General features: G+C 39.3%; 1 protein-coding gene across 1 annotated transcript; it reads left to right on the top strand.

Annotated features, from left to right (window-relative positions):
- Nucleotides 1-3,728, top strand: LOC143887848 (uncharacterized). The gene is made up of 3 exons (XM_077392065.1): nucleotides 1-1,114; nucleotides 2,050-2,592; nucleotides 3,416-3,728. Exons 1-3 carry the CDS (start codon nucleotides 218-220, stop codon nucleotides 3,518-3,520), a joined length of 1,545 nt encoding a protein of 514 aa, XP_077248180.1. The 5' UTR covers nucleotides 1-217; the 3' UTR covers nucleotides 3,521-3,728.
- Nucleotides 3,729-11,937: the final 8,209 nt, after the last annotated feature.

Genomic DNA, 11,937 nt, shown 5'->3' with positions numbered 1-11,937 from the left:
TGAGAATGAATGTGCAACCTGATTCTCATCTCAACGCTTCTCTTTCCACTTTCCTTTTCTACTCTGATTTTCATCTCAGCATAAGAAGAAAAATCTCACATTACTCATTGCAAGTGCCCTCTTCAAACAAGAGATAGAAAATACGTAAAGAGAGTGGACAAACAAAGACCGAGAAACCCCTGTTTTTCTCTGTTTTGGGTGAAAGAATAAAGAGATCATGAAAGGAAACCACAACGATGGGGAGAAAAAACTGGTTTGGGATCAAATCACATCTGGGCACACCACTCACCGGAGTTTCTTCAACAAACCCATTCCGGTCACCGGAAAATCTCTCCCTAAACTCATGCTTTGGCTCCTTCTCTTTGTATTCTTCACTTACACAGTCTACACATTAAAGCTCCTCTCTTCCCCTCATCCTTGCAAAGAAACCCACAAAAATCTCAGTCTAAAAACTTCTTTAGCAATACCCAACATCTCCTTTGCCGGCATTCCGGCGATTCCACCGCCGGAGAGTTCTCAATTAGGGCTTAAACACATAGTCTTCGGAATCGCGGCTTCGTCTAGGTTATGGGAAAAGAGGAAGAACTACATTAAGCTATGGTATAAACCTAAGCAAATGAGAGGGATTGTATGGTTAGATAAGAGTGTCAAATATCGGATCAATGAAGGGCTACCGTCGATTAAGATCTCCGGCGATACTTCGAAGTTCTCGTATAGTAACCGGCAAGGTCACCGGTCGGCGATTAGGATATCGAGGATTGTGTCTGAGACTTTGAGGTTAGGGATGAAAGATGTGAGATGGTTTGTGATGGGTGATGATGATACTGTTTTTTTGGTGGAGAATTTGGTTAGGGTTTTGTCTAAGTATGATCATAAGGAGTTTTATTATATTGGGAGTTTGTCTGAAAGTCATTTGCAGAATATTTATTTTTCTTATGGTATGGCTTATGGTGGTGGAGGATTTGCTATTAGTTATCCTTTAGCTGTGGCTTTAGAGAAAATGCAGGATCGTTGTATACAGAGGTATCCTGGATTGTATGGGAGTGATGATCGGATCCAGGCCTGCATGGCTGAGCTTGGAGTGCCTCTCACCAAAGAAATCGGATTCCACCAGGTCCAAATCAGTTTTTTCCCTTTTGTAGCTCTTTTTTTTCTTCAATTTTAAGTTGGTTTTTCTTATATCTCAACTGAGTCTTGTTATCCTCTCATGAATCATGATAAATTGGGATCTCCAAAAAATCCCATGAGGAAACAAAATCCGGGAAATACGATGAGGTTCTGCTAAAAATCCGGAAAAGTTTTATCCTGGTATTGAGTAGAGTTTTCTGTTTCTGGTTTTTTTGCAGCTTCTGTTTACCGGAAACACTAGTTTTTTGGATTTGGTTTCCAGTTGGGTTTTCCTGTTCTTCTCTGATTTATATTTTGTTATACAGCTCTCTTTTTTCCCTTTTTTAGTTCAAATATGTGTTTTCTTATTTCCCAAGTGCGTTTTTTTTCTCTCTTGCTAGATCTCTTCTTTTCTAATTTGGTTTTCTCTATTTGGTTAATCTCATCTTCTAACTGGGTTTTTCTCCTTTTTTTTCACTCTATATTCCTAGTCCTGTTCTTCTCTGTTCTTGTGTTCAGATCTCTTCTTTTCTAATTTGGGTTGGCTACTGATATTGGCACTCTGCTTTCATATTTGCACCAACTCACATTGTGTATTCTTTCTTAATTTGCTTCTTAGTTCTGACAGCTTTTTTTGGAAATTTTAACAGCTAGTTAATTAGTAAAGGCCACAGTGAATTAGTGCAGTTGTCAAAACATCGTAGTGCAGATATCTTTTAACCTTTTGGTTTCTAATTTTCTTAACTCCTAACTGGGTTGTTTTCCTCTCTTTGAGAATGGAAGAAAATGATCCTTCTAACTAACCCAAGTAGTATCAGGATTAGACTTAGTCAATTTGAGCGGGATAGATTCATTAACCGACCCCAACAAAGGCTTAGTTGAGTCTAGTTTTTTCCTCTGTTTCTAGTCACATTCTTCTCTAATACATTATTCTTCTTTCAGTATGATGTTTATGGAAACCTATTCGGACTACTAGCAGCACACCCAGTCACACCACTAGTCTCTCTCCACCACCTAGACGTAGTCGAACCCATCTTCCCAAACGTGACTCGCCTCGAAGCTCTGCGGCGACTATTCGTCCCGGCAACTCTAGACTCGGCCGGAATAATGCAACAGTCAATATGCTATGACAAAGCAAAGAGCTGGACCATCTCAGTCTCATGGGGCTTCGCCGTTCAAATATTTCGTGGCATTTTTTCTCCTCGAGAGATTGAAATGCCTTCTCGGACCTTCCTCAACTGGTACAGACGAGCCGATTACACTGCCTATGCTTTTAACACGCGTCCGGTTGCAAGGAATCCGTGTCAGAAACCCTTTGTATTCTACCTCTCCTCGGCCCGTTATGATCCGACCCTGAAGATTACGGTCACCGTTTATGCCCGTCACCGAATCGCTCATCCTAAGTGTCGGTGGAAAATGGCGGATCCTTCTACTATTGACACGATAGAGGTTTACAAGAAGCCTGATCCGTTACTCTGGGACAAGGTAACAAAATCTTTACCAACCTTCTGTTGTTAGAATGGAGAGAAATTATATGATGGGTGGCCGTACAAACCCGGATTTTTAAAAAAAAGTGTATGGTACGGCCCACGCTATAGGATGATCCAAACCGTTCATTTTATGGGGCACCCAAAATCATTCCCATGGGATGATTCTGACCTTCCAATCTATAGATGGACTGCACATTATGGAAAGGTCTATAGATCATGAAATGACTTTTGGGCACAACCTATATTTATACTGTGGTCCAATAAATAGATGGTTTGGATCATCCTACGGTCCAGTGTGGACCGTACTGTACATTTTAAAAATTATGGGTTCGTACGGCCACACACACATTATATAAGATCTCGAGTTTTTTTTTTTTATAGGGTGCCCGACCGTCGAGTCCCGTGTGGGCGGTACCGCCCTTGAATCCTTGATTGTACAAACCCGTACGCAACTTCCCATCCTTGAAATTTGATCCACCAAACAGCTGTTGGATCAAATATCAAGGGCAGCTGTTGGATCAAATATCAAGGGCAAGGCGGTACTTTCATCGTACTTTACGCTGTATTTGTCTAAAAGTACTATGATGATCCAAACCGTCCATTAAAAAATCATTTGCACGGGATGATCCTAGCCTTCCAATCTATTGAGGAATGATTTTTGGGGCACAACCTATTTACTTTCTGGCCGATCGAATGTACAGTTTGGATCATCTTATGATGTAAGGGCAGTACAGTACTTTTTGAAAAATACAGGACTACACTGTACACCATATAAAATCTGTAATTAATTAATCTATTTTTGTGATGATGTGATGCAGTCTCCGCGGAGAAATTGCTGCCGAATAATGCCTTCCGACAAGAGTGGAAAAATGGTAGTCGATGTGGGTTTATGCAGGGAAGGTGAGATGAGTGAAATATTGTGAGGAACAGAGGTGAGTGTGTTGTCTGGTTACAAATTTCATGTGAAACTGCAAAAAGAAATTTAATATAGCAAAATAGAAGGCTAGCTATTCAGTGCAGCTTCTAGAGACGAGAGAAACTGATTTTTTGATTAGATATTTTAGGGAAATTTCCTTTTATTATTTTTGATTTTATTTTCTAATTCAGAAATCAGACTCATGTTTTTGGTTCTTTTCCATGGCTTATGCCCCATTTAGTTCTTGACGTTTTTGGATTTATTGATTGACTTTGATTTAGGAATCAATGTTTTAAGTAAAAGGTGGGAAGTGGTGTTGATATCAAAAAAGAGGTGGCACGAATTTTTTATCAGGTGTCATTATATTATCAAGTCTGTGAATGAAGTTAGATTGGATGATGTTGGGCGTTTACTTCTTTATTAGGGATTTACTGCTGAACAAGATAAAAACTAGCTTCTTTCACGAGGTTGGTGTGGAAAAACTGGCCCTTATCTTTTTATACTCGCACCTACTCATCTTGTCTTTTATCATTTAAACACCTGTCGAAGCTTATTATTGTTCCGGACAAGCTCTGACAAGCCGATTAAAATATATTAAAGAGGGGTTGCAAGCAAAACGGGAATCCCGTCTGGAAAAAATAAAAATAAAAATAGGGAAAATTACATTTACATCCCCCTTTAGTTAGTTCACCTCCACTTCTACCCCTATAGTTTAAAACGTGACAACTAGTTTCATTTGTATAAGGTAGGCCCCCTTGACGGTTCGTCCATAGATTGAAATGTTAGGATGATCCGATGGAGCCTATCAAATGAACGGTTTCGATCATCCAAACAATGTTGGCCCACACCCAAATCCAAACACTATCAAAAACACAGTGGGCCTGCAATGTTTGGATGATCCAAAGATATGCAAACTGCACTTTCAGCTTATTTTCCTAGTATGGGTTAGCCATGTCGATACTTTACATATAGATAGGTCACAATCTGGACCATGTAAGAACATAGAGACATGCCAATATGCAAAGAAGAGACGAAAGTGATGGTGATAGGAAAGTCGTTTTCTCGGTCCTGGTCAACATAGTTTTGAGCCCACAAAAAAGCTACCCTGGCCAGCCACGATGGTGCTCCGGCTAGGTTTTTTTTTCTCCACAAGTGATCACAAGTTTGTCAAAAAGCTCCACTAAGAATGAGTCTGGCCTTCTATTCTCTTTATTCAAGACGTTGTTAAATATAGGCACGGATAAAGGCACCTTTTTGTTTCACAATCAATTCATAAGTGAATAAATAATGGAATAAAATTTACAGTTACCCAACCCATGCTGACCCAATAAACTATCTCGAGTAGATCGGGTCTTAAACAAATAGGATACTCTTGCAATGAAAATATATGAACATCATAAGGTAGTTTTGAAGTTGTAAGTGATATATTCCCCTCTTTTTTAGAGTCGGGACAGCCTCCTCTAGTGTATTTGTGACTTGTGACCATATATGGTTTCAAATTTCAACTGAAATCTGAAATTTCGGGTTTCGGTAGATACCGAAAGCGAAATCCCAAATACCCGAAACGTTACTTTATTTCTACTGAAATTTAAGGAATATCACCAAAAAAATCTGAATTTTATTCATTATTTAATATTTTTTCAGAAATTTTGGCCCAAAATTTAATATGAAATAAAATATTACTTTATTTGATTTCGTTGGATTCGGTCCGAATTTCAGCCAAAACTCCGGTTTCGGTGATGACCGAAACAGAAATTTGAAACCATGGCTGTGACTACTCTTTTACACTAGAGGGGGCAGTAAAAAAAGGGGTTGGATATGTCATTTTATTCGAAAGGGATCTGCCTATTCTTGGACCAGCATTTCTAATCATTCAGTAATGTGGGTTGATTTTATCTTTTCTTTTGCATACTAGTAAAAGAGAATGATATAATTGTTAACGATCAGTTGTTGGGTCCCACGACGAGTGGACATCCTACTGTAAGACAAAATGACTAAAAAATCAATAATTCATCATTTAATTGTATAAGAGGAATTTGCTAGACAATTTCGAGGAAAGCCGTTTCACTTTTGCAGGAGAGAACATCCATCTCAGATGAATTAAATGAATAAGACAATTTGTTAAAACATGAGCCTGTGTGGCTGTTCTCACTTGCAAAAGGGCATCATGAAGTGGGTTTCGATCAGCGAAAGGGAAATGATATTTCCCACCCTTAAACGGATAAAATCCCCCCTTTAACGGTTTCTGTGAGAACAGTTCTGTTTGAGGATAAATTCACCCTCTTTAACGTTTTTCTGTTGCCTTTAAAACTTAACGAATAACGTTAAATGAGGGGACGGGGGGATTTTATCCGTAAGAGGGAGGAAATATCAGTCCCCTTATTCTATCACAACAAAGTGTTCTCAACAGCATTTCGAATAAGGGCATTGATATTGGCACCATCATATTTTGATAATGACACTAACTCTCTATGTTTCACACTTCTTTAATTAGCTTTGCACAGCTGTTACAATACTTTGAGTTGCAATCAACATCCAACATAGCGCTATCATATTATAAGATATTTTATAAGGTGTTAGTATGTTTCAACATCGGACTTTTTCAGAGGCTGTAGTTGGATGAATGGATCAAATGTCATGGGCGGATCCTGTTTGGCAGCTCATTAAGCGTAACGCATGAATACTAAATAATTTCATTATATTATAATATACAAGCTAGGCCGTAGACTGGTCTTTTTTACTTTTTTCTTTTCAGGATGGCTAACGTAGAAAGTCATGGTCTGGGTCAAGGGTGACAAGCAATTTTTGAGTCATGTATGTGAAATTGACACCGTTGATCGTGTACAACATCAGCTGCAGACACATCGTCCTAGCTCAAACTCTAATTCAAAAAGAAATTTGTATAAAATAAGAGCTTACAAAATCAGCGGTTTTAGCTTTTCTTGGTGAACCCAGCTCCGTTTGGTTGCCGGAATTTTGTTGGTTCTTGGGATTTTTGTCGAACAAAAAACTTCCTGGGAGATTGGTGGGTAAAAAAACTCCCTGGAAGTATCCCGGTAAAATAAAAATCCCATGTTTGGTTGACCGGACTATGGTGGGAAAAAAAATGCTTTGTTTGGTTGCTTGAACTCTTGGGAAGAAAAAAAAAATTCTTCTGCAAGGTTATTTTTGGTTCCTAGGAGTATTTTTTCTTTCCTTCCTAGGGTTTCGTGCGGGGCTATTTTGGTTCCTGGGATTATTTTGGGCCCACCAACCAAACGTATGTTTCCTGCGGAAATTCCACAAAAGTCCCAAGAATCAAAAAAATTCCGGCAACCAAACATAGCAGACTTGCTGGATCAAGGGCTTGGATCATCTAATAAAGATGTTCTCTGTGCACCGGGGCAGTAATTGTCTTTTAGGAAGTAGCATAACAGCTAGGGGTGCAAGTTTGGCCCTGTGAGCCCTGATCCGCCCTGACCCCGAACAGGGTCAGGGTTGGAAAATCTGACCCTGAGAGCGGGTTTGGGTACATTTTCTTGGCCCTGACTTAGGGTCGGGTTCAGGGTTGATACCCTGGGCCGACCCGACCTGACCAAACCCGACCCGACCCCCTTTACACTTTACCCTGGCCCGCCCTGACCGACCCGACCAGACCCAACCCGACCCTGTTTACACTTTACCCGTGGCCCACCCTTGAGCTTTTCTGTTTTTCATTCCTCCATCTATTGGATTTTGGTTATGTATTTATCACCAAAAATTATATATCAATTAGAATTATAGATTGTGTGGAAGTATTTTGATTTTTGACAATAAAACAGATGGAAAACATGTAAAATTGCCCGGCTCGGTCCGACCCAAGCAGGGCTAGCCCGGCCCAATCAGGGTCGGCCCGGCCCGGCCCTGCCCAATCAGGGGGGCAAGGGTTGGGTTGAACCGTGTAGGGCGGGCATTGGGTTGAGGATTTTCAGCCCTGACTCAAGGTCAGGGCGGGTCAAGGCTAAGATAATGGCAGCTGGGGTTGGGCTAGGGTTTTGCAAAACCCGACCCAACCCGACCCTGTTGCAGCCCTAATAACAGAGTTTTGACACTCTGCCCTTGTAAATTTCACAGTCGGCCACCATATAAATTCTCTGATAACCGAGTGTAAGACTAAGCTTAGTACCTGATAATCAACACTTGTCATGTGTACTAAAAACTTACGTTTAGGCCACGTTTGGATGCCCACAAGATTTAGATTTGGATTTCTCACATTTGTAATTGAGAATTGGAACTGGATCGGATCCTTCGATTTCCAAATCAGCTACTAGGGGTGGACATGGTTCCGGTTCGAACCAAGGAACCGAACCGAACGTTCGGTTCGGTTCCATATTTATATGGTTCGGTTCCGGTTCTGATATCCTGGAACCGATGGAAATTCGGTTCGGTTCTGGGTTTGGGATGCCAGAACCAAAAACCGAACCGAGAACCGACCCTCACCTTAAAACCCAATGCCTCATCGCTTGATAAAATCACCCCACCCCCTTTTAATTCACCCATCTTTAACGTGTTGCTTTGCCTTTAAAATTTTAATACACCCCCCAAATTTGTGCTTGATTATTCCAAATTTGTGCATGTTTGTAGGTCATATATAATTTTTGCATTGTCCAAATTTGTGCAAATTTGTGCCTGATTATTCCAAATTCGTGCACGTTAGTCTTTGTAGTTCATATATAAACAGGACCAAACCGATTATAAATACGATTAGGCAAAATATCTACATTCGGTGAAGGTTGGGTAAACCCAGAACCGAACCGAACCGCACCGATTATATATGGTTTTGGTTCGGTTCGGTTCCAAACATATATGGTTCGGTTCTGGTTCCAAGTTCAAGGAACCGATTATATATGGTTCGGTTCTGGGTATACCCCAAAACCGAACCGAACCGAACCATGTCCACCCCTATCAGCTACAACAGTGAAAAAATCCATATTTTCAAATCTTTTCTGCGAGCCATTATTTGGAAACAATGTGGGCCCACTGTGTTTTTGGTAGTGTTTGGATTCGGATATGGGCCCACATTGTTTGGATGATCCAAAGCGTTCATTTGATGGGCGCTGACATAGATAGGGTGTGCCCAAAAAATCAGCTCCATCGAATCATCCTAACCCTTCAATCTGTGGACGAACCGTCAACTGAGGGGGCCTACCTTATACAAATTGAAACTACAGGGGGTGTAGTTGTCACGTTTTAAACTATAGGGGTAGAAGTGGATGTGTCAGAAACTAGAGGGGGTGTAAATGTAACTTTCCCTAAATATTAAAAGAGAAGGTGAGTTTGCCTCCATTGTCAAAACATTAAATAGAGTCATTTATAAGATATCCTTGTATTTTTCAAAAAAGTATTGTTCAAAAAATAAAGGGATTTTTGCTGATTAGTCCCCTACATGGCAAAATAATTGCTTATTAATCCCTAAGAAAAGCATATTATCTTAGTAGTCCTACTTTTATAAAATATTTGCTAAAAGGTCCCTAAAACTCACCTACGTTAATTTTCTCCGTTAAAAATTCTAATATGGCAAATTTACCCCAACCCATTTAATCGGCAAATTTATCCCCCAACCCATTTAATTAGTTTTAGCGTTTTTTTATTTCCCTTCCATTATTTTAGAAAAAAAACTAGGAAATAAGCAAAATATAATCTCTTCCAAAATTCTCTTCGAAAATCCTTTGACAAAAAAATCATTTTAGGAATTAAATAAATTGAAAATCCTTCTAAAATAAATTAAATAGGGTAGGAATAAAGTAAGAAATTTTAGGAATATTTTTCGTTTCTAACTTTTCCAAGAAATTCATGTCTTGGTTGGATTGCAAGAAAATAACTCTGATAGAAAATTATTTCTATGGAATTTTTTTTTTCATTCAATGATTTAAGAGGGGAATTAAGTCTGACTAATTTAGAGGGATAACATCATAAGCCGAAGGTCCCTAACTGAAAAATTGAATAGGGTTGTTTACCTTATCTTTTTTTATGTATAAGAAATAAGAAATTTTAGATTTTTTTTCCTTTCCGAGCTTTTCCAATAAAATTCCTACAATCCAATGGGGCCTAAGTGGAAGGCATTTTATAAGAGAAGCACTAATCCATCATGTATTTAAACAGCTGCTACAGTTCCCAAAAATCTCTTACAAACCAATCAATCACGGCCACCGATTGCAATACAGTAGGTTTTTAGTTTTGTTTTGGGAATAAGAACTAGGGTTTAGCTTCTTTTCTTAGGAGAAGAAGAAGGGAGAATGTCAAAGGAAAGTCAAAATGGCCTAAAACGTTACCAACTTTGAAAGATTTTACAAGATTTTCGAAGAGAATATTGGAAGAGATAATATTTTGCTTATTTCTTAGTTTTTGTTCCAAAAATAATGGAAGGAAATCATACAAGGCTAAAACATATTAAATGGGTTGGGGGTAAATTTGCCATATTAGAATTTTTAACGAAGAAAATTGACGTAGGTGAGTTTTAGGGACCTTGTAGCAAATATTTTCGAAAAATAGGACTACTAAGATAATATGTTTTTCTTAGGGACCAATAAGGAATTATTTTGCCATATAGGGACTAATCAGCAAAAATCCCAAAAATAAATTAGGCCCTACTTGTTAGAAGATCCAAAATACTTAAAATGTTTTGGCCCTAATAATCATCTCTAAATGATGGTCCTAACCCTCTTCTATGAAGGATGGCACATTATAGAAACCTCTATAGATTAAACGGTTAGGAACATCCTTTAGAGATGATTTTTCCGTTACATTGGAGACTTAGGCTATCCAAATAAATGGTTTGGATCTTGGAATAAGGTAGGCGTGACAATACTTCTAGAAATAAATGCCGAAATCATATAAAAGTCTCTCTATAGATGATTTTATGTCACAACCAAATTACGTTATGGCTCGACAAATGAATTTTTTTTTTTAAAATTTACAGATTAGAGGGGTGCAAAAGTGAATAGTTTGTATCATTGGAAAAGAATCAAAAGATGGGTCACACTATACATACATATATGGGCTTAGTGTTCCTGCTCGGTCGAGCAGATAATGTTATCTGCTTAGTCAGCCATAATCACAGTGGGCCCATATTGTTTGGGTGATCCAAAGTATTCATTAGATGGGCCCTCACATAGATAGGGTGTGCCCCAAAAATCAGCTCCATAGGATCATCCTAACCTTCTAATTGTGGAGGTAAAAAATGGACAAATTTGTAGAAGTTTATACCCGTCCATTTTAACCTCCACAAATCGAAGGGTTGGGATGATCCTATCGAGTTGATTTTTTGGGCACACCCTATCTATGTGAGGGTCCATCAAATGAATGGCTTCTATCACCGAAACAATGTGGGCCCCTAATGTATTTTAAGGCGAAGGAGGAGATAAGTTATCTACTCTGTGGAGTAAGAACTCTCTCTCTCTCTCTCTCTCTCTCTCTCTCTCTCTCTCTTTATATATATATATATATATATATATATATATATATATATATATATATATAGGGTTTCTGCGCTCGAGCACAGAAACAGGGGGTGGGGCCATTGGGGAGGGGGTTATCCTAACCATTCATTTGGAAGGCCCCATCATGGATGGGGGCCTACCAAAAATCAGCTCCATTGGATCACTAATGGGTGTCCATTTGTGGGGCAAAAAATGGACAAATATTGTTTGTCCACAAATCTGTCCATTTTGGCCCCACAAATGGACACCCTAAGGTGATCCAATGGAGCTAATTTTGGTGGACACCCTACCCATGAAAGGGCCCATCAAATGAATGCTTTGGATCCCACGCAAAATGTGGCCCCACCCTGTTTCTGTGCTCGAGCGCAGAAACTGTTTCCTCATATATATATATATATATATATATATATATATATATATATATATATATTGAGAGAGAGAGAGAGAAGGGTTTCTGCGCTCGAGCACAGAAACAGGGGGTGGGGCCATTGTGGGGGTGATCCTAACCATTCATTTGGAAGGCCCCATCATGGATAGGGGGCCTACCAAAAATCAACTCCATTGGATCACCAATGGGTGTCCATTTGTGGGGCCAAAATGGACAGATACTGTTTGTCCACAAATCTGTCCATTTTGGCTTCACAATTGGACACCGTAAGGTGATCCAATGGAGCTGATTTTGGTGGACACACTACCCATGAAAGGGCCCATCAAATGAATGCTTTGGATCCCACCCAAAATGTAGCCCCACCCTGTTTATGTGCTTGAGTGCAGATAAGCTTTCCTCATATATATATATATATATATATATATATATATATATATATATATATAGGAAAAGGATTGTACTCGAGCGTACCAACCTTATGGTACGCTCGAGTGCCCAATCACATGGGTCCCACATTTTTTTGTGGTGATCCAAAGCAGTCATTTGCAAGGCCCTATCATAGATAGGGTGTGTACAAAA

The sequence above is a fragment of the Tasmannia lanceolata genome, unplaced genomic scaffold, assembly GCF_043159265.1.
Source record: "Tasmannia lanceolata isolate RefF3 unplaced genomic scaffold, GAP_Taslan_0.1 ptg000012l, whole genome shotgun sequence".
Lineage (NCBI taxonomy): Eukaryota > Viridiplantae > Streptophyta > Magnoliopsida > Canellales > Winteraceae > Tasmannia > Tasmannia lanceolata.
This window is presented reverse-complemented; position numbering and strand designations above follow the sequence as displayed.

Bases quoted from the DNA above. Each gene is read 5' to 3' on its own strand.
- LOC143887848 (XM_077392065.1), top strand. From the start codon at position 218: ATGAAAGGAAACCACAACGATGGGGAGAAAAAACTGGTTTGGGATCAA. The intron at 1,115-2,049 runs GTCCAAATCAGT...TTCTTCTTTCAG, and splicing joins AAGAAATCGGATTCCACCAG to TATGATGTTTATGGAAACCT. The intron at 2,593-3,415 runs GTAACAAAATCT...GATGTGATGCAG, and splicing joins ATCCGTTACTCTGGGACAAG to TCTCCGCGGAGAAATTGCTG.